This window comes from Camelus bactrianus, chromosome 9 (assembly GCF_048773025.1).
Source record: "Camelus bactrianus isolate YW-2024 breed Bactrian camel chromosome 9, ASM4877302v1, whole genome shotgun sequence".
In the NCBI taxonomy this organism is placed as follows: Eukaryota; Metazoa; Chordata; class Mammalia; order Artiodactyla; family Camelidae; genus Camelus; species Camelus bactrianus.
This window is the reverse complement of record NC_133547.1, coordinates 35,757,289-35,781,025: the sequence shown is the minus strand read 5'-3', so window position 1 is coordinate 35,781,025 and position 23,737 is coordinate 35,757,289. Positions and strand designations below refer to the sequence as shown.

Genomic DNA, 23,737 nt, shown 5'->3' with positions numbered 1-23,737 from the left:
AACTAAAAGATTAGTATGGCTAGAGAAAAAAAGTTAAAGAGGAGAGTTTTGGGAGATGAGGCTTCAGATACAGTCAGGTCTAATAGTCCTACTAAGAATTTTGGCCTTTTATCCTAAGGTAAGTGGTAATCCATTGACAGGATTTCAGAAAGGTGGTGGTGCTGGTGGTGCTGGTGATAGTTTTCTGAGTTGAAAAAAATCACTCTGGATGCATCGTAGAGAATGGAATGATTATAGAAATGGCTAAAGTAGCCACTGATCCTGCAGTCAGCCTCTCCATAATCAACAGAATGTAAAGTTCTATTAGTTAAGTATCCTAATAGTTAAAATTTCAATAGACATCCTTGATGTTTCATTCTCCTGGACAAGCTCTTTAACCTGTATATAAATATGCTCCCTGTACAAATACTACTATCCCATTATATAATCCCTTTCAAATATCTTTTTTGAAGTTTGCAACCTTATGTCCATAATATTCATCTTCCCTTCCCCTGCTGGGGGTACAGATGTATCTTCATCACTATCTGATTATCATAGACCCCCTACTCCCCTGCTAACTACCAGAAAATTCTTAAAGGGCTTCTGTGGGTACAATCTTACATAAAAGAAAGCATGTAATTCTAATATGTTACAAAACTGCTATAAGGTATTCCCAGCCCTTGGCTTGTGATTAGTCTCCCTGTGTCCATCCTGCAATACATTTGTTATACAGTCTGGCTTTACATTGTGAGTCTGTGGTCTTTTCCTCATAATAATATTGGTAAAATAAGATATTTTAGTCATTTTTAAAAAGGATGACTAGGTAATGGCAGTGGAGAGAAAAAAGAACGTAGTCAAGAAATATTTAGAAGGTAAAATAAGAATGTGGTGCTTGATTGGATCTGGGTGATATAAGACAAGGGAGCTTCAAAGATGAGGCCAGATTTCTGGCTTGCAGAACTGAATAACTGGTGATGCCAGTCACTGAGTTATGGGACTGCTTATAAAGAACGGGAGTTAGCCATACTAAAAACAAGGTTAAGAACATTCCCAAAAAAGTAGGGGCAAACATCCAAAGAAGTCTCCAAGATGAAAAATAACATGGCATATTCAAGAAAATGAAAAAGTCCAGCATGGCTGAGGGTATGGGATTGCCAGGGGAAAAAGCAAATTGAGGTTGGAGAGGTAGGTTCATGCCAGATGTAGTTTTGTAGGTTATTACGAAGAGTTGGGATTTTACTCTAAATGAAATTAAAATTTAATATTTTAGGCATGAAAGTTTATAATTTGACTTAAATGCAATGAATATTACTTTGTGGGTTTTTTAATTAAAATCAACTGAGGAAGTAAAACAATACAAATGGTAGAGATGTTGTTTTTGAACACAGGCAAGAGATAATGATGACCTGGATGAAGATGTGGAAGAGGACACAAAAGAAGTGCAAGAAATAAAGAGACATTTTGAAGGTAAAATTAATACATCATGCTAAGGTTCATGCGAGGAGCTCCGGAAAGTTATTGAGAAGGGGAAAAACCAAGCAAGTACTTTGGGTTTCTAAGTAAGTGTTGAAACAGCAGCAGGGAGTATCAAAGGGCTTTTGAGGAAAAAAATTGAAAGTTACATTTTGGATATGTTAAGTATGAGATCTGTGAAATACTGAAGTAGAGATGTCAAGTATCTGTTGGAAATGAGAGGTTGAAGGCCAGGAAAAGATCTGCATTAGAGATACAGGTCTCCATGCCAAAGGATGTGTTTTAAATCCAGGGAAATAATTGCAATCATTTAGAGGTTAAAGAAAGAAGAGGATCAGATCCAAATGAGCTCTTAGGTCAAACAGAAGCAAAGCCAATAGACAAATCTGAAAAAGAGCAATTAGTGAGAGAGAAGGAAAACAAGGAGAGAGTAGAATCACAGAGGCAAAAGGAAGAAAGGAAGCGAGAGTATCTCACCATATTGAATACTGCTGTGAGCAGAGCAAGATGAGGATAAAGAAGTACATTGTACTGGTAACAAATATTTTTGATTATGTTGACAAGAGCAGATTAAACTAAGTGATGATGGAAACTGGACAGTAAGGAGATGAAAAACGAACTGGTGTTGGGGATGTTAAGACTGTGTGATGAAAACTCAGAAGTCTGACAAGAAAGGGAAAAACCGAGGGTCAGGGATTTCTTAGTTAAAAGATTCTAATGTGGTACATGTAATCTGAGGGGCCTAATCTTGCAGAAAAAGAAAGATTGTTAAATCAAAAGAGAAAGGATAATCTAAGAAATAAAGTCCTCAAAAAGGTAAAAATGGAATGGTATTATTAACACAAGTGGAGGGAATGGACTGTGGTAAAGTGAAGTACACTTTGTTAATTCTGACAGGAGGATAGAAGAAAATGATAATGGCAAGGATAGATAGATTTGGAGGTGAAAAGGGAGAGTTTCCAATTATGGCTTCTATTTCCTTATCCCACCATTAAAAAAAAAAAAAAACAAAACTGAGAGTTTTAAGAAGACCTAGATGGGAGCCTTAATAAATTCCACATTTACAGTCAAGGTGAAGGAGAACGAATAGTTAGAGGATCAGGAAGAAAACCTGGAGTATACGGTGTCATGAAAGCCCTATATATAAACATGTATCCATATAAGGGGTTGAGAGATGCAAAGAAAACCATACAACATCATCACATTAAAGACATGGGAAAGAGAAAGAAAAAGAGTATAGAGAAAGTAGAAGATTCCTCAAAGCTCCACATAATTAAGAATTACAGACTGCATAATTTAAGTTTCTTTTACTTTTTAACTTATTTAACCATGAAAGGGCCTTTTATTGTGAAAACCACCCAAATGTTATGACTTTGTATGGGAATCATCATTAAATCAGTTGCCCCTAACTAAATTGTTAGAAACACCCTATGGAAGAAATACAGACATACATTAGAAATATACAGCTCCCAAATGGTGTTAATAGCAACAAACATATTTTTCAACATGCTTCTCTGAGTTCTTGGAAATTTCTTTGAGAAACAAGTTAATGTGAATCTTCTGAAACACAACAAAATGTTGATTATAATTATCTTATAATTATATATGTGATTTTTTATGCTTTTCTGAGTTTTTCAAGTTGATTACTTACTATAGCTTTTACCAAAAATTAATGAACTATAAGAAGCTATATATTACATATATAAAAGAAAAGAAACACATTTTATTTCTCTGGGTATATGTATTTAATTCAAATTTTATAATTTAGATTCAGCATGAATTGCAATAAATGGATCTTCAGCAGAGTTACTAATAGAAAAATAAGCATTGCCATCACTGGAAACCTGGATTTGAATTCCTGTACAACTATTACCAATTTTATCTCCAGAAATAACATCACAATATGTACCAGCAGGAAGACCAGTTTGCAAAGTTAAAGATAATGACCTGTAAAATAAAATTTAAGATTTAACTTGAATTCACCACAATTAAAAGCAAGAATACAGACTTCCTATGAAAAAAGGTTTAACTTGGGCTGTTGATCTCTAAGCAGTCAAGATCTCAGTTAAAAGAAAACTTAAATACAAAGATCTCTCCAGTAGACGTAACTAGTTTTCTCAGGGCCAAAAATATTCTTATAGAAGATTTAGCAGTTTCCCGGTCAATTGTGAAAATTATCCAAAAAATTAAGGTTGAAGAGTATCAAAGAAGATTTGAGTGAACTGCCTCCCTTAGAGAAAAGTACTTCCTGTGGTAAACAAATATTTTAAATTTGTCCTCATTTGAATTTAAATACTTATTATTTCAAAACTTCCAATTTGATTATTTCTTCAAAAATCTTTTTTTTCAAGAGGTTAAAATAAACTTGGGCAGGAGATAAAAATAATCTCTCATTTCTATGAAGAAGTATATGGTTTTAAAATATAAAGCTATCCAACAAGGACCTATTATAAAGCACAGGGAACTATACTCAATATCTTGCAATAACCTATATTGAAAAAGAATCTGAAAAGAATATATATATATACATGTATAACTGAATCACTTTGCTGTACACCTGAAACTAACATATCATTGTAAATCAACTGTACTTCAATAAGAAAGAAAAAAAGAAGGAAGGAAGGAAAAGAAAGGAAAGAAAGGAAAGAAAGAAAGAAAGAAAGAAAGAAAGAAAGAAAGAAAGGAAGAAAGGAAGGAAGGAAGGAAGGAAGAAAGAAAGGAAGAAAGAAAGGAAGAAAGAAAGGAAGAAAGAAAGGAAGAAAGAAAGAAAGAAAGAAAGAAAGAAAGAAAGAAAGGAAGAAAGAAAAATTTAAAGCTATCTCATAAATTTATTTTGTTTCTCCCGTCTACAAAAGTCAGGGATTAAAGGACTTGCCATGGATTCTTGAGCAAGAAATAGATATCCTTGATTTATTTTTTATCAGTAAAATATAATGTAGGCTAAAGTGAGCTAAGCATGAGTAGAAATTGCACTGAGACATTTCAACTGCCTGCAGAGAGGTCTTCTGAGCTATAGTTCATATGTGAGGGATCAATATACTTGGGGCAGAGGATGTAAGTATGACAAATGAAAAGCTAGTAATAAGAAGCCTTAGAACTAAAGCCCAAAAATCTCCTGAGGAGAATCATTGACCATAAAATACATATTCTTTATACATATACTTTAAAAAGTATTATTTTTCACAGAGAGATAGGAAAGTGAAAAAAGAAGACCAAATAACTAGAATACCAGAGTAGGTGAAAAAAAGAGATAAGAAAAAAGGCATTTCGGTCCTGAGGCAGTATTTTTCCATTATTGAAAAAAAAAAAAAAAAAGGCCTGTAAGACATTCTTCTAGGGATTTCACAACCTTTATATTAATTACTCAATGTATTTTATGTGAGGTGTATATGTAAGCATATACATATGCATCATATCTGCACATGATATGCAAGAGTGCACAAAAAATAACACTACTTAGAACAGAAGCCCTTATAAAGAGAGGAGACCAAAAGAGTAAGGATCATCATTTTTCTTCTGGCCCTTTTCTGATCACTATATTTTGTTAATCCACTGACAAAAGGATTTTTCAGATATGAAAAAAGTAAATGAGCAAGAAGAGAAAAGAATAAACCAAGAACATATTAGTATAAAATATTATTTCTAATTGATATCTACTTACGAGTCATCGTTGTTAAAGACAATGAATCCTTTGTTTCCTCTTCCAAAAGCTACTTGGTTGTTACCATTATCCCACCAGTTTGTAAAAGATTGGCCATCAACTACATTACGGAACATGACCATGTTTCTAAAAACAAAATGGCATATGAAATGCTGATAAATACTTCAACAGTTTAAAATAAAATGTTAAGAAAGTTTATTATAAGGGGATATCTCTAAATAAATATTCCTACCTTATTTGACGCCATCGATGTTCACAGACCCAGTCATTGCCACAAGTAGTATCTGCATTAATAGTAACTTCTTTAGTTACTCCATTAACATTTGGTGGCCCAATCCAATCATTAACATCCTTAATTAGCAAAAAATAATTAATTTTAAAAGTTTATATTTTTAACATTATATGTGTACTTCTTCAGTACACCAAACCCAATCTGTCATATTTGTGTCTTTGTGGTGTCTTCATTTAGAATCCAACTTGTTCAGTATTTTTATTGAATTTATCTTCTCCCTAACTTCCTATTCTCTAGGCCATATTTCAAACAAGGGTATGATTTTTTAAACCTCTTATTTCCAAGGAATTGCAATGATTTGTTAGTATCACTATAGGTAGCGTGGTATCATTGAAATGGCAAGAACCGTAGAGTCAGAAATAGCAGGACTAAAACATAGGTTCTATTACTACTAGCTAAGAAAACTTAGTTAATAGACATAACTTCTCTGTCTTATTTTCCTCTTCTGTATAATGGAGATATTGCTTAGTTGCTACAAAAATTAAACAATGTAAATATAAAAAATGCATTACACATGATAATTGCTAAATGTTAGTTTCATTTTTCTTTTTTGAATAAATGTACATCACAATGTTCTTTACTAAACTGAACAAATTTTTAATATTGTGTTTTTCTGATTGGTACTTTCAAAGGTAAACATAGAAAAAACCGATTATGTCTAGGAAGGGTATCAATGTCTCAAAATCATGTTGTATGATGAATAGTGGATAAAACAAACAGTTGTTAGAATGCAGAAGTCCTGGGAAAGTCTTGGAAATGTTACGGGAAAAGAGGAAATGGACATATGCCATGACTCCTTCCATCAGAAGACCAAGTGTTGGAAATTATAAGAAATTGGCTCAGTATAAAGGGACATAGTATAAATGTTAAAGCTATCTATTCTAAGTATTAAAGCTATCTAACAATAGAATGAATTGTTGTACAAAGTAGTGGACTTCTTAATTTGAAAGGAATCTAGGAGAAACTAGATAAATATATATCTGGTGTGCAGTGAAGAGGATTTCCTACTTCAGGTATAAAGTTGCTGTATGATGCCACATTTGAAATCTTCAGTTTAAAATGAAAACTTTCCACTAATATTCCAAATACCTTAATACTCTTATTTCTCAGTTCCTTTTAAAAATTATTACTCAGATTACTGTCTTTACCATACCTCCCACATTTTTCTCATCTTTAGTGTTCCCAGAATAATCTGCAAATGTCTCTTTTTTAATACATATACTTTCCTTCCTGTTATATTTTCCATATTGACCTTGGCTCAACTAGATAATTCCTTTGCACTCCATAAAACCTTTTTTTAAAAAAAGCATTTAACAAATATTTATATTGCTTGTACTATGGGATGACACTGAAGTTTTTTATTAGTGTTAACTTGTAATCCTCATATCAACTCTATGAAGTAGGTACTTAAGAGAAGTACATGTTTTACTCACTGTATCTTTATTTTTAAGTGACGCTTTTTTTGGTGAGGGAGTATGTTTGTCATATATTAAATAGCTTGCATACTCTTTGTCAACAGAGATCATTAATTTTTATTTTTTCATATCTACGGCATTAAGAGTCCTCCACTAGGTTTACACTTAATAAATATTTAATAAAATAGTGAAAGCAACAGCATCATGTGAAATTAAAACAAAATTAACTTCTTTTTATTGACAAAAAACATATTTTGGACAACACCAAAACTTACTTGTCCATTCTCAAAATATCTTGACCAACGGTAGCTTGACATTACTCGTGTAAATCCATAAGGATGAGCGAGCATAAATCCAACTGCCATTTTGTACAGTCTGCAAGTCACAAAATGATATCATTATAGAAGAAAATAATATTTTTAACATCATTAAAAGGTAGGTTTCAAAACGGGGAACTTTGTTTCTTACCTAGGTTCCCAGAATGAAAGAATAGATGCTCCACCAGCTCCATGCCCTCGCTGATTATCATGGTTATCAACAAAGACAAGAGCTCTGTCAGAAGGCATGAAGCCCCAGCCTTCTCCCCAGTTCCTATGTAAAAAAAAATTTTTAAACACATATATTTATTCTTTCACAATAGCTTTACAGTAGCTTAAATGTGTATTTCTTTCAGTATAGCACCCTCTAATGAAATTCTCTCTCTTAATTAAGTGATTATTCTGTACAGCTTTTTAAATATAAACTATATAGTTATATTATCTACAAATATATTCCAAGTATGTATATATGTAGGAATTACTTGAATTACATTTATGTTACAGGATAAGATTTTTGTTATACAAAATTATTTTAGAAGCTTCAGTATATTACAATTTAGATGGACTTCAGAAGGATCAACATCCATATCGTATTCTACAGAATGGAAAACTGGGTTAAAATGAGACTTCAATATAATATTATTATAATACGAACATTCTAATATTTGAAATTAATTAATTGGTTGTCAGATGTAAATTCCACAGGGTGGCCACATTGTAGGGACTTCATAAATGATAAAATCATTTTAATAATAATCTGGCCTTCACAAATTACATGCAAACATGAGTCAAACCTAGCAGAGTCATATAAAACACAGATTAAAATCTCTAGGTTATGTTTTGGGTTTCTTGAAATATTTCCTTGTGACTGACATTCTAAACAATAATGATGATCAGTTGGAGTTTGGGGAACTATAACACTTATTATTAGGAAATGAATCCTTGAAAGTTATCTAAGTAAGAGGGCTTTAAGAAGATAACTCGTGTTGGAGTAATATCACAAATGAATCTATGAAATGATTCAAAGGATAAACCATATTTCACTTACTTTAAATAAGCCATCTTCTCTCCATCCCACTTGCGTATAACCGTGCCTAGTTTTGCACCATACTTAAATTCTGTCACACGGCCATTTTCATAGTACTCACTGCTTTTAATTGGCTCACTACCCAGATCAATTACCTAGTAGAAATGGAGAAGAAAATATCATTTTAAGTATGAACTTTAATAGCTTTATACTATTTATGTTATATAAAATGCCCAAAGTGGTTTTCCTTATATCAAGATTCTTATTTTAATTTGTTAAAATATACGCTACAAAAGCAACATGATGAAGTGACCTATTGTCCTGTGAGAATACTGACCTTAAATGATAAGAATAGCTCAGACTTATACAGCACTTAATACCTGGCTGACAATATTTCTAAGTGCTTGATAAATATTAACTCTTTAATTCTCCAAAGAAAACAAAGACATAATCATTATCATTAACCCTTTTGATAAATTTTGAAAAAATTATTGCTCAGAGAGGTTAATCAATTTGGCTAAATGAGCATAGCTAATAGTGTTATAGCCAAGATTTAAAGTCAGATAGACTGGCTTAAGACAACTATGTTATTATCTGTCTTTTTTAATGGTCTCTGGGGAGATGATAAATCACACAGAGATGTCTGCAGCCTAGATAAATTCTCTGCACTTGCATAAAAAAACCTCTTGTGACAGAATTAGATGCATGGTCTCTGAATAAAAGGAGGTTAAAGAACACTCTATATAAATGATTCAGCCGTTAACCTACAGAAATTGCATTTTTAATAAAATCTGCCATTTATTTTCTGATGAATTAAATTATATTATTTTATACGCGCATATATGTATTGATGTACCTCCTGGTAAATGAAAGGTTTACTTCCTGCAGGGAACCAGTTTGTGTTTAGATTATTCAGTTGATCCAAAATTGCCTTCATGTCTCCAGGCCACATGTGCTTAGAAGCATCAATTCTGAACCCTGCTACACCAATGTCAATGAGCCGGTTTAGATAGTTAGCAATCGTGGAGCGCACATAATCTTTCTCCAGTGCAAGATCAAGAAGACCAACCAGACGACAATCTCTGACCTATTAAGGTAAAAATTTTGTAAGTGATATATAAAACATCATCATTACCTGAGAATCCATTTGATTATTCATTCACTTACTCATTAGTAGGTATTTCTATAGGGACTTCTTTGCATTGTTGTCTGTGGATATTGGCATTCTAGTATGGACATGCCTTTGAAATATTTTCTAATATAAAAATGGAGAATGAACTCTAATCCAAAAAGAAACATGCACCCTAATGTTCAGAGCAGCACTATACACAATAGTCAAGACATGAAAGCAACCTAAATGTCCATTGACAGATGACTGGATAAAGAAGTTGTGCTCTTATTTGTATAATGGAATACTACTCAGATGCAAAAAAGAATAAAATAGTGCCATTTGTAGCAACATGGACAGACCTAGAGATCGTGATTCTAAGTGAAGTAAACCAGAAAGAGAAAGAAAAATACCACATGCTATCACTCATTTGTGGAATCTTAAAAAAAAAAAAAGGATACTAATGAACTCATCTACAAAACAGAAATAGACTCGCAGACATAGTAAACAATCTTATTGGTTACCAGAGGGAAAAGAGATGGGAAGGGGTAAATTTGGGAGTGTGAGATTTGAAAATGCTAGCCACTATGTATAAAAATAGATCTAAAAAACCAAGTTTCTTTGTACAGCATAGGGAACTATATTGAATATCTTGGAATAACCTTTAATGAAAAAGAATATGAAAATAAATATGTGTAGGTATACGCATGACTGGGACATTCTGCTGTATACCAGAAATTGACATGCTGTAACTGACTGTATCTCAATTAAAAAAAAAATGGAGAATGAGAGAAATAAAGTAGATGAGCTTTTTCATTGGGAAAAATTAAATTGGGAAAATGTTTTAAATACTGATTTGAGATTCTTATTTTTAATAATCGGGCTTGGAATCCTATTCTCCTAAGGAATCTAAACTAATAATTAAAATGGAGATCAATAAGCTACATGTGGATAATTAAAGGTGTAGGTAGTTCTTTTCTTTAATTACCTGATAAGGATCATTATAGCTCTCAATGTCTCCACTTCCAGTTGTACATTTACCATCATTAAAATCCCAACCAGAGTATGGGACTGCTGGAAAATCCCTAGTTCCAGGGTTGAAGTAACTGCCACAAGTACTGCTTGTTCCTGCACTCACACCACTTCCACACATATGATTAATTACAGCGTCCACATAAATATGGACCTGAAAGGCAAAATTTTTATTTCAGTTTGAGTTAGAGAGGTAGAAATTCTTGTATTATTGATTAAAGTTTACAGCATGTTAATAACACTCCAAAATATTTGTTATTTTATAACTTATTTTCCTAGAAAAGCAACAGTCAGGTGTGAAAGGAAATTATTGTGAACTGAAGTCCTATATGCATTCTAGCCACTTGGTCAGATATTTACATATATGATAAATTAAGAGATCTGAAAACTACCATAGCTATGAAAAAATGCAAACAGACTTTTTTTCTGGCAGGAAGTAAGAAGCAATTGAGGCAGGAGAGGTTAATGGTTTTTGAAATTCCTATGGGTCATCTTAAGAAATAAGTAGCCAGCCTCTACTAGCTACTTAGGATCAGAAGGAAAAAAAAAAGTAGATATTGTCTCATTATACTCCTCATCAAAGAGAAAATTATTTACCATCAAAGAAACTACAGGAAGAAAGATCCAGGAATTATGGGTGGAGAAACAAGTCATATAAAAGTTACAGCAAATACTGTAACTGGAATTTCCAATTTCTAAGTAGAAAAATGTTCCCCAGAAATGTATACAGTAGCAAGGGTTAAAAGGTGATACTTTGTTTTATAAGTAAGTTCGTGGCCTTAAACTTTTACTTACATCTTCTTTAGTAGATAAATGGCACATATACAAATATTTACACAAGTTGAACATATGGCAACAATTAAATTTTAGTTTATAGCTAAAGCATAAAGTAAAATTTTTAAGTATATGAAAATCATTCTGCTCAAAAGGAACAAGAGGAGAGAGCAATAATTTTTCTATGTAATATTTTTGAAGGAGGCTTTAATTCACTTACACCAACGTTGTTACATCTAGTCACCATGTCTTTGAATTCATTTTCGTTTCCTGATCTTGTACATAAATTGTAGCTAATTGGTTGGTATCTTTCCCACCAAGGTCTAAAAGGGTCAGTAATTACAGCGTTTTCATTGGGTGGGGAGACCTACAAATAAAACAACCTTAATAAGTATCAAATTATGGCTTACTTTATATAATTGAATATTTTTAGAAATGAATCAATAGTCTAAAATTATTTCTGAATCTTTGTATTTGCAGCTACATTTCTTTACAACCATTTGAAAATATTAACATCATCTTGGAAATGCTGGAAAAAAAAGGATTATATTAGAAACAAAACAAAGTTGCCAACAATTTCAAATGTTTTCTTTCTCAGAAAACTGTTTTAGAGTACTTAATTGTGAAGTAAAATGTTGTCCCAGATTCATAGACACAGATTATAATACTGTTTAATCTAAGTACAGCAAAGTCTGCAATTTATACTATGAACAATACCCACCTGAACACCTCCAAAGCCTTTGGGAGCTAAGTATCGCTCACACTCAAGAGCAATATCAACCCAGCGCCACTCAAACAGATGGACAATAGATGTCCGTCCAGATTCAGTATGTGGGGCATACTGAGCCCAGCAGAACCCAATGGCTGAAAGCAACAGAAAGAACTTCATTTTGCTTTGAAGTTGTCAATGCTCTTTCCAGCAACTATTTATATGCCTGTAAGAAGCATATTTTGCAAAGTAAATGTTAACATGAATAAATACTTTTAGAGAACAAATTGTTTATTCATGATCTGAAAAGAACTATCAATAATAATGTTAAACAGCTGAAGAACATCCATAAATCTCCCAGGAATATCATTTAAATAATCTTTTACAACAGTGTTTTCCCTATTGAGGGAATATTAACCTTTTTAAACATCTGGCATTATATATATATAAAGAGTCCTTAATCATGTATTATTTAACTAGGATTAGATGTTATTTCTGAAGTCCTTCACTAACAGAAGGAAAATAAGAATTAGAGCCAACTGAATTCATAGTCAAAATATTGTCTTAACTATCTATTTGCAAATATTTGTAATGCTTCAATTTCAAAAAGAAACAGGATATTTAATTAGTTCTGTTTCCACCCCAATCAAACTTTTTAGTTATTTAAATTTCTGCATTAAGATTTAAGAAACTATTTGGAAACTGAATGACCATGAATTGAGGAAACAGACCTTCCTGCCCCTCTCCATCAAATCATGTGCTGAATGCTTTGGCTATAGCAATAGGGTATGGCTTTTTTCTCCTTATAGCCAAGTATCTCTTATATTTGATAAAACACTAAATTAATGAATCCACATCCATTCTCTTCCTTAATGTATATGAAGTCTTATTAAAGAGAATAATAGTACAGTTGGAAAAAACTTCATTCATTTGGAAGTATTAACTGAGTGTCAGCTTTTTGCTAAGCACATAGATGATATTCAAGATACAATGATGAACAAGACAGCCAAGATTCTTGTTCTTAAGCAGCTTACATTCTAGTGGAAAGGAAAGAAAATATGTGGGAACATAATAATAATACAATTTAAGACAGCAATAAGAACTAGTATAAAAAAACTGTAATAAAAGAGAAAATGACTTCACTATGAGAGTATTTTAGACTGAATAGTCAGGGAAGGAATCTCTGAGGAAGTGATTTTCAGCTAGAATTTGAAAGACTAGAAGGAGCCAGTTATTTGAAGGTCAGAGAAAGAGCAATCTAGACAGACGAAAGTGCAATAGTAAAAGCCCAAGGTAGGAAAAACTTAGAATACTGAAGTGACACTAAAAAAAGTAAATAAAAGTCAGTGCAACTAAACAATGCGTGATAAACGGGAGAATAAAATGAGATGAGGACAGAGAGGTAGGCCAGATCATTAGGACCTTGTAGAAAACATAATGAAAGAGACAGCCATTGATGCTGAAAGATGGGAGCTAAGAGACTCTGATTTATTTTAAAAGAAAATCATTCTTGCTCTGCTGTGAAGAAGCTGGATTATGGGAAGACAAAAGTGAAGTCAAGGAGATCAGTTAGGCTTTTTCAGTGGTCCAGGAAAGAAGTAAGTTGCTTGGACTAGGGCAATGACAAAATACATTTCAGAGGTGGAAGGGCAATAGGTTTATAGATAGATTAGAACTAAAGAATGAGGAAGAGAAAAATTAAAGAAATATGTATTTGATCATACCATTTGTTGAGATAAGGAAAAATGAGTAAGTAATAGCTTTGTGGAGAGGGTACCAAGAGCACTCTGTGAATCCTAATGCTCTCCTTTGGTCCTTCCTCCAATCAACTTTGTGAACAAATTGTCCTATTTTCTTATTCATTCTGAGCTTCTATAACAAGAATACCATAGGCTGGATGGCTTAAACAAAAATATTTATTTTTCATATTTCTGGAGGTTGGGAAGCCCAAGACTGAAATATCAGCAGATCCAGAGTCTGGTGAGAGGCCCCCTCCAAGTTCACAGACAGCCATCTTCTTCTTGTGTCCTTACATGGTATAGAATAGAGGGTTTTAGTCTCTTTCTCTTCTTACAAGGACACTAATCCCATCATGGGGGCTCCACTCTCATGACTTCACCCTAACCTAATCACTTCCCAAAGGCCCCGTAGCCTAATACCATTCCATTGGGAGTTCAGGTTTCAACATTGGAATTTTTTGGTGGGGTGGAACACAAACATGCAGTCCCTAATGCTTACCCATTGCAAAACTAAAATTTCTTCATATTTTACAATCAATTTTATTCCTCTATGACTTTCAGGTGCTTTCCTTCTCTCTATGGTTTCCTTCCATCATTCTTGAATGCCTAGTAACTACTATTCCTTTCAGATGCAATTGAAAAAACATCTTAAGCTTATCTTGACATTTCCAGGCATAGTTAATAACTTCTCTGTATGATAGTTTTACAGGTTTGACAGGTATTTTGCAAGACACTGGTATAGCTTGGGTCATGTCCACATTGATATTTTAAAAATAAACACTATGTCAGAAATTGTGTAATACAGTCTATTCCAATCCTTGCAAAAACTTGGTATACATAAAGGAACTAATGCTCAGAGAGATTGAATAAATTGTCCAAGCTCCTATAATAAATAACAAAGCCAGAATTGTGATAATCGTCCTACCACAAGTTCATATTCTCTGTATTACATCAATGTTTCTCATAAAATTCTGAAATTGTGATATCCAATAAGCAACACTGTTATTGAACACTTGGAATATGATTAGTCTGAACAGAAATATGCTATATGTGCAAAATACACTCCGAAGTTTGAAGTTAGTGTGAAAAAATGTAAATAATTAATGTGTAATTGTTTACATGTTGAAACATTTTGTGATACATTAGGCTAAATAAAGTTTACTATTAACATTAAATTCCCAGTTTCTTTTTACTTCTTTTAATACAGCTACTAAATTTTTTAAAATTATGTATGTCGTTTTCACTTCTATTGAATAGCACTGTTGTGGTACCTTTCTCATGTTAAGTCAGAGAAAGGACACAGCCATGCAGAAATACAAATAACAATAGTAAAATGAAGGGTATGAGCACTATCTTAAGAGAGTGAGAGAGATGTGTTTAAAGTGCTTTAGTATTTCATTAATAGGAAACTCCTTTGTGATTGATGGGAGTAGAGGAAGGTAAAACTGATTAGAAGAATGGGTTTGATTTTAATGAAAAGAGATAAGGTAAAATGGCTTTAAAAACATATCAATTGTAGGAACTAGGCAAGAGAATAGCAAGAAATCAATATAGTTTTGTAGAACATTAAGTTGGATGTTTCAGTCATAGGACTTAAAGTAGGAAAGTTATATTGGGGGTCTCTCAAAGTCAGGGAGATGAAAGCAGACTTTCTTCTGAGAGCTATGAGAAGTTATGGAAAGTTTTTGTTCATTTGTTTTTAAAAAGGAAAGTAACATGATTAGAGCTTTTGGAGTAGAGCAGATGGGTTGGACGGCAAAGAAAACTGAGGTAGAAACAACTGAAAACTTGTGCAGTAGTAAAACAGAGTAGTGATGAAAATGTGAACTAGGATTTTAGCAGTAAAAATTAAAAATTAGGAGAGTGTGGTAAACTGTAAAAGTAAGTGCCACCCAATGAATGACACTCACCAGTATCCATACCTCTGTGGGATCTCTTCCCTCATAGACTATGGAATTGGCTTATAACTTGTTTTGTCCAAAGGGATGTCAGCAAACCAGACATAAACAGAAGTTTGATTAGCATCTGCACAATGGGTCCTGATGTCTTCAAAATCTGAGACCAGTGTGCTGTGATGGTAATGGGGATATAAGACCACAAAGAGAGATCTCATTGTCTTTAGCCATTCCAACATGTGAGTTGATCTAGCACTAACTGTAGTTGAATGACTGTTCCAGAGCTAAACCAGCAGAATGACCTAGTCAACCCACAGATAAATGAGAAATAAGTTACTATTGTTATTCAGCAATAATTAATTGATAAAAAAGAGATGCAATAGATTTGGTAGAGATAATTCTACAGAAAATGGTAGCTAATCAGATGTAGGGAAGTAGAGAAAAATAATCAAAAAGGACTCTCTGATTTAAAGTTTACTGAGTGGAACTATGACAATGCCATTATCACTCATAGTACACTCTAGAGGCGTATTCGGTTTAGGGAAACTGAAGAGCTACTGTGAGATATACTGAGTTTGAGGTTTAAAAAACATTAGATATGAAGAAAGAAGAAGAGAGATTTTGGCAGTTTTCAACAAAGAAATGCTAGTCAAAAATGGCACACAAAATATTTAACAACCGATTTAGCAGACACCAACCAGTCAGAACAGAGGCCATCCATAAACAACTAGTAAGTACAGGCCAATGCACTCGGGCAGGATTATTAGGCCTGGATAGCTGGAGCTTTGAAAGTTGACAAGGAATCAATAGAGATGTTGAATCAAATGTTACAACTCTGGGCAAAGCCCAGTAGTCTACATGAAGGGGTCAGGTAGAAGGGAGAATATAAAGAGTTACCTTCAAAGTGGGAGAGGAGTTTAATTACACAAGAAGGATTTTCAAAAACAAACAGAAAGGAAAATCTGCAAGGAGGAAAAGAGATTAACTGAATGTAGATGAGTATTAGAAAGAGTATGGGAGAGAAGAGTGACTAGATAGTGGATGATATAGGACTGATGGTGATAAAGAGTTGAGAGTTAGAGAAGAAGGGTATCATTTGAACTTCACACATGATTCAAGGTTCCAAATGTTAAAATGTAATGGTTAAGGACATGACCTTAGGAGTTAGACAAGAGAGATTATAGTTTAAATCTCGACCTTGCCATTTATCAGCTGTGTGATTCTGAAAACTAATCTCTCTAAATTTAACTATGAGCTAGAAAAAATAATATGTACCTTATAATAGAGTTGTTATGATGATTAAATGGATTAACACATATAAAATTGCTATCCTAGTGCATGGATAAGTAAAAGCTCAATATATTTGGTTGCTGTAATCCTGTTGTTATTATTGTATTTTTATTTTTATTTCTGGTACTATTCAAACTGCTATACACCCATGTTCTCTTCCCACTTATACTTTTCATCACTTGGGCATTGCCTTTCAATTCCATTCTCCCCAAGTTCTAATAATACTTTCTACATCTCAGAATTATTTTCATATCCCCTAGAGGAATAGATGGTGATAAGAAGGAACCAGCAATGTTTTCCACCTGCAGTTTTCTCCACATTTTCTTTTCTTTTTCTTTCTCACTCTCTCTTTAAACAGCTTAGAGCTTTTGGCAGACTACATGTTGGTTTTGAAATAACTCATCATTGCCTCATCAGTCATCTCTGAACTATTCTTTAAATAGCAAGTGTTTTTCACAAAATATTTAAAATATTACTAAAATAAAGGATAACTTGCAGACACAACTTAGGGGAATTTTACTAGCATCCAAGCATAGGTAGAGACGTGCAAACATATAATAAGTTTCTACAAAGGATCAGCCATCGTCACATGTTTTCTGAGAAACTTTCTATGAAAAAATATGACATAGGAGAGTCATTAAAACAACTAAAGTATATTTATATTTTGTGAAGTAAAATCTGCAAATACATTCTTGACATCTTTGACATCAATAACAAAACCAAAAAATAAGAAAATGAACTAGTTGTTATGTCTACTTCCCATTATAATTTTCCTAAAAAAGTTCTCCTCAGAGAAGCTATTCATAATTACTAATAGTAATATCAGTGTTCTGTTGCCCACACCTCATATTTCCTGGATTGCCCTAAAAAGAGGAAATTTCTTTTTATTTTGAAGTTATAATGGCTACTATAATGTGCCAAATGAGATGTCTTGGGAAGTCCTAAAAATATTAAATAGAATATTTGATAATATCTTAAAATCAAAGCAATACTCCTTAGGCAGTATTTATATTTGAAGTTTCAATAAAATATATCCAATGTTAAGAAGAAAAAAATTCTGTTAACTCAGACTTATCCATAAGATTACTAGTTACTGATATTCTCAAGCATTTTTTCTCAGTCAGTATTATATGAGACATTTATTTTATTTATTGTCCATAATACGAATGGCATTATAGGGGAAAGGCTCTAACATAAATTCAGGATTTCTCTTAACACATCAAATATCATAAATTTAGACATTAAGCTTAAAGTCTGATTAAACCACACGAATGTCATGACATAAATAAAATAAAGGAGTTCTATTAAAATGTTAAACAAAAAGCAGTAGTCAAGAAACTTCTATCTAATTCTATAGCTTCCTTTATACTTATATAAACCTTAGTTACCTATGTACAATGTCCATCTCCCCTATCCAGAGCAACTTCACCTCTCAGGAAGATATTAATATTTTTACCATAGAAATGAATTAGCACTAACAAAGAAGAGACAAGTTATCTACTCTTGTCATTTGTAACTATCAGCCTAGATGTCTTATAGTTAAATATCTTTATAGCATGTAATAAAAATATCATTAAATATTTTAGTGGAAATACCATCCATGTCACATCTATAGTTGCTATTTTATCACTTATATTTATCTCCAAGTGTTTTTATCTTTTATTTTTTCTATTTTCCCAGTTTTCAATATACTAGAGCATTAGGTAGTAATTATTACTGTAGTATTTGGTCAGGTTAGTGGTTTCTCATACTGAAAAAAAGTCATAACTCTTCTAAATTTGACACTGAATCATGCACAATTTTCTCAAAACAGTATCCCACCACCCCTCCAAAAAAAGAGAAAAAAAAGAAAAGAAAGAAAAAGGAAAAGAAAAATGAACTCGAGCTCAGGATAATAAGTCACATGTGAAGATTAGAGAAATGAAAGCAAAGATAATCAAGTTTGCATACCAGATTTCTGAAATGAGAGAAGTATTTTGAGCCAGGGATCAGACGCACTTCAGACACAAATAGTACGTTTTGTACTGCTGGAAACTGAAATCTGAGTTGTCAACAAGCCTAAAATAGATTGTGAAACTCTAAACTATATCAAAGCACATGACAGAAACCACTTATTTCAAGACAGAAAGGGAGGGGGGAACTATGATACTCAAAAACCATTAAAATAACTTACCACATCAACTTCCTTAGTTCAGCAACCTCTCAAATCCACATTTCAGTCTTTTATATCATAAAACAACAAAATCACACAGTTCTGATTTTGCTTTCTCTTCAATCAGAAAAAAAATGCTGAATGTAGCACTTTAGAGACTTCCTATAATAATACTCTTCCTTTCAATTGGTGTTCTTATGACCCAGTTCTAATTCTCCAAATCTAATTTGTACAGAAAGTCTAGTGTGAGCTCTACAATGACACCAGATTGGCTACTATCACTCCTGTTTCCTGAGCAAACTGACTTCCCTCCCTCAGCTCAGTGTGCGGCCCTGCCAGCTTTTCTAATTACACTGTACCTCTTCAGTTGCTTGCTTTCTGTCTTCCTTTCTCATTCTCAGTATCCTCTCCCAGTCTCGACTAGTCTTTCTTTCCTGAAGCATTTATACCAATGAATGGGAAAAAAAAACCTTTGCTAAAATAAACTTAAAGACACAGATTAGAATATGATTGTGTCAAATTAGTTAAATGAGTGTGACTAGAATGTAAATAAAGTCTCTAAACCAAAAATCTAATTTTGAATCCACGGTTTGCCATCTACTATGTGAATCTTAGAGAAAATATTAAAGTCTATAGATTACATTTAGGTCCTCATTTAGAAAGTGGAAATAATAGTGCTATTGATAAATATGATAAAAATTCAAAAAAATAATTAATAATAACTAATAATATTCATTGAGTCTTACTATGAGCCATTTCCATGTATTATCACTTTGACTCCTCCATAAAAATGCAGGATAGAATCATGATCAGACTCAGTCTTAAAATAAGGAAACTAAGGCACTGGGAAATTAAGTAATGTAACTTGTCCATGAACATATTTTAGTAAATGTTCAGACTGAAACTCAAAGCCAAGCAAACTAACTTTGTAGTGAGCTCTTAGCCACTATTCAGTCTTTTTAATCTCCCTCACTGGGTTGTTATAAAAAAATCAAATAAAAAAATTCTATGTGAAGATATTTTAGAACCTGGAAATTTCTGTTTAGCTAATATTAATATGTTCAGAAGACTGTAAAAGTAGTAAGGGCTATGCTCAAATTTCCTGTTTTTCTAATGTTCACTCTAAATGAAACTAATTTTTCTGTTAGCTTTTATTCCTGATCTCATACTCAACCACAGAATGTACCGTTGTTTATAAATATTGGGTATTCCTCCCTGTAGGTGAAATACATACCTCCGTCCTGCTGAATTCAAGAGTGCCCACATCATTGGCTTTGGCAATGAAATGCAAACAGAAGTAATGCTTTACTTTGGGGGCTTCTGTGATTGTCAAACATGTGTCAAAAAGATGTTTCTGTAACAGACTGTGAAGTGACTAATATAAGGAATCCCCTTGTCAATCTAAGACAAACATGAGAAATAAAGTTGGCTATTGTAAGGCAATGAGAATTTTTAGTACTTTGTTACTGCAGCACGATCTATTCTATTCTGATTGATAAATCATTAAGTTTCCTTAAGCTGTTTGATTCATAAAACATTCTTGTAAGAGATTTTCTTCTCTAGGGATGTAAGAAGTCGAGGGAAGAATAAACTATAAGATCAGAGAATATTACCACTGAGAGAGACTATTGGAATAAACTAGTCCAGTGGTTTCCAGATTTTAAGTACTAACTAAAATTTCAAAAAATTTTATAAAAACATATTTTAATACAAAGTCTTGAAATTTAGCTTTATGAAAACCTTACCATTAATACATTGTTCTCTCTCTCTCTCTCTTTTTTTCTGGTCATTGGAAATCACTTATCTAAATCTATTCTTATTTTATTGATGTAGAAAACAAGACCTAAAACAAGACAAGTAGCATTTACATTAGATAACCACTCTAAAAACTAACAAAACTGACATGACATTAGCCTCATGGTGGTATGTATTGTTCCTTTTTTCTCTCTCCTTTGATTTACAACTAATTGGACATCCATAAACAAACAAAAGTCCTCTGCATTTTATACCAGGACATCTAGGAGATTTCTACCCACCTGTGCATTCAAAATAGGTGGATAGGACTTCATAGGGGGACGCAGATCTAAGAGGGTGAATGAGTCGACCCCACTCCCACTTGCTCCAATTAGAAGAAGGGAACCTGAAAGCACACAACTGGGTGGACACTCATAGGAGACAGAGGATGTGGAGGTCCAGCCAGTCTGATGGGAGAACCCAGAATGCCATTGGAGCAGGATGGAGACAAATTTGGGGGCAGAGAAGGAGGAACCTGCTGAGGCAGCCCCACTTCCCATGAGAAAGTAAGAGTAGCTATTCCTCTGTTAGAGGAGAAGGAAAGCAAAAGCGATGAGTGACAGAGTGCCCAAGATGCACATGGGTTGAGCTGGAGGGTCCCCTTTCTCTCTAGTAGTACCTGGAGTTCTGAGGAGGGATGTCCTCCATGACTGGAGGGAGGAAGAGGAAAGAGTGCAGACAAAACTAGCAAAGGACATTGAAGGATCATGTTTCTTGCTATCTGCTTCAACACTATGGGAATCTCCCACTCTAGGAGCCCCCCACCAGGACATGGCATCTCCACAGTCTCAGTTGCTAAGACCATGCTTCCCTCCATTCTGTTGCCAGCTCTTTTTACACACTCCCAAGTGCAGCCTCAAGAGTCAACTTCTATAGGAGAGAAACCCAAAACTTGAGATATCACGCCACCTTCTGGAAAACAAAAGAACATCTTCTAATTGCCAGCCTGTTGAGCAATAACATAGTAAACAAATCCTTAAGTGTTTACTACTTCAAATGAAAAAGCAGAGGCACAAATTGTCAAGCACTATGAAAAACGAAGGAAATATAGTATCACAAAAAGAAAATAATAATTTTCCAGCAACTGAACTCAAAGGGACAGAATATTAAGATCTGATAAAGAATTCAAAGTGGTTATAATGAAGAAATTCAATAACTTACAATGAAACAAAGACAGCAAGGTGATGAACTCAGGAATAAAATTAATGACCAGAAAAGATTCTTTACCAAAGAAATTGAAATTGTTTTATGAACCGAACAGAAATTCTGGAGCTGAATAAAATGAAAAACTCATTAGAGAGCAGAGGTATCAGGAGAGATTATATGGAAGAAAGAATAAGTAATTGGGAAGATAAGAATTTAGAAATGATTCAATTAGAAGAAGGAATTAGACATACAAGTCCACAAAGATAATAGAACACCCTACTATCTCAATGCAAAAAAAAATCATTTCCAAGACACATTATAATGAAACTGTCAAAAAATCAATGATAAAGAAAGAAACCTAAAAGCAGCCAGTAAAAAAAGAAAGTAATCTACAAAGGAACCCCCACTAGGCTATCAGGAGATTTCTCAGCAAAAATCCTGCATGCCAGGACGGAGTGAAATGACATAGTCAAAGTGTTGAAAAATTAAAAACTGCCAGCCAAGAATACTTTATCTGGCTAAGTTATCCCTCATATATAAAGGAGAAATAAAGGTTTTCCCATACAAACAAAAGCTGAAGCAGTTTACCACACTAGACCTGACTTGCAAGAGATTCTAAAAGAGTTCTTCAAGCTGAAATGAACAGATGCTAGTTGGGACAAAAAGAACTGGAAAACTTATGAAAGACACAAAAACAAAACACAACACTCTGGTAAAGGTAATAAATAACAGCAATTAGAAAACTATAGCTATGTTAGAATGATGTCTTAACCACTCAATTATAGTATAAAGATTAAAGGAAAAAAGCATTAAAAATAATGACACCTACTACAATTTGGTAATGATTTCACAGTATAACAATAGGAAAATTGTGACATCAAAAATACAAAAGGAGCAAAAAGCATGAAAACTTTATGTTGAAAAAGAAAATCTGTTATCAGCATAAAAAGGATTATTTTATTCCTATAATGACGTTTCATGTAAACTTCATGGTAACCACAAAGCAAAAATCTGGAATAGAGTCACAAAACATAAAAAGGGGAGACTGAGAAAACCACTGGGGAAAACCCACCAATTTACAAAGGTAGGCAGAAACAGGGAAAAAGAAACAATACAGATAAAAAGTAAACAGAATGAAAAAATAAGATGTCAGTAATAAGTCTTTACGTATCAGTAATCATTCTAAATGTAAATAGATTGAATTCACCAATCAAAAGGCACAGAGTTGGCTGGAAAAAACAAGACTTGACTATACACTATCTACAGGAGACTTATTTTAGGTCAAAAGACATACATAGGCTCAAAGTGAAGGTATGGAAGATATTCCAAGTAAGCGAAAACCAAAAGAGGGGTTAGCCATACTTAGACAAAATAAACTTCAAGCCAAAAATGGTAACAAGAGACAAAAAAGGTTATTATATGATGACAAAGGGGTCTATACATCAAAAAAGATATTGTAAATATACATGCACCCAACATCAGAGCACTAAACTCTATTAAGCAAATACTAAAAGATCTAAAGTGAGAAACAGACAATAATACAATAGTAGAGGACTTCAGTATAATGCTGTTAGCAATGGTCAACCAGACAGAAAATCAACAAGAAACATTGGATTGAACCATGCTTTAGAACAAGTGGATCTAACAGACATATATAAAACATTCCATCCAATAGCAGCAGAGTATACATTTTTCCCCAGTGCACATGGGACAGTCTCCAGGATAGAACATATGATAGGATACAAAATAAATCCCAGAAGACTGAAATCATACCAACTATCTTTTCTGACCACAATGGTTTGAAACTAGAAATCAACAAGAGAAAAGCTGTGAAGTCTACAAATATGTGGACACTAACAACACATCTCTGAACAACCAATAGGCTGGAGAAGAAATCAAAGGGAAACGAAAACTTAACTTAAAACAAATGAAAA

General features: G+C 33.3%; 1 protein-coding gene across 4 annotated transcripts in view; it reads right to left on the bottom strand.

The window, feature by feature from the left end:
- Positions 1–3,173: 3,173 nt before the first annotated feature.
- Positions 3,174–23,737, bottom strand: part of LOC105065368 (pancreatic alpha-amylase) — a 37,228-nt gene continuing 16,664 nt past the window's right edge. Inside the window, exons 1-11 of one of the 4 annotated variants that reach the window (XM_010950468.3) lie at positions 18,662–18,803; positions 11,800–12,013; positions 11,299–11,445; positions 10,261–10,458; positions 9,021–9,251; positions 8,186–8,319; positions 7,289–7,411; positions 7,096–7,195; positions 5,346–5,464; positions 5,114–5,239; positions 3,174–3,399 (exon numbers count right to left, since the gene is read on the bottom strand). In XM_010950468.3, coding sequence (XP_010948770.1) covers positions 3,210–3,399; positions 5,114–5,239; positions 5,346–5,464; positions 7,096–7,195; positions 7,289–7,411; positions 8,186–8,319; positions 9,021–9,251; positions 10,261–10,458; positions 11,299–11,445; positions 11,800–11,967 — 1,536 coding nt within the window. In that variant the 5' untranslated portion in view covers positions 11,968–12,013; positions 18,662–18,803 and the 3' untranslated portion in view covers positions 3,174–3,209. Of the gene's footprint in view, positions 3,400–5,113; positions 5,240–5,345; positions 5,465–7,095; positions 7,196–7,288; positions 7,412–8,185; positions 8,320–9,020; positions 9,252–10,260; positions 10,459–11,298; positions 11,446–11,799; positions 12,014–15,436; positions 15,587–18,661; positions 18,804–23,737 lie in introns of those variants that run through there. The other 3 variants (XM_074370067.1, XM_074370066.1, XM_074370068.1) reach the window with 3 other exon arrangements.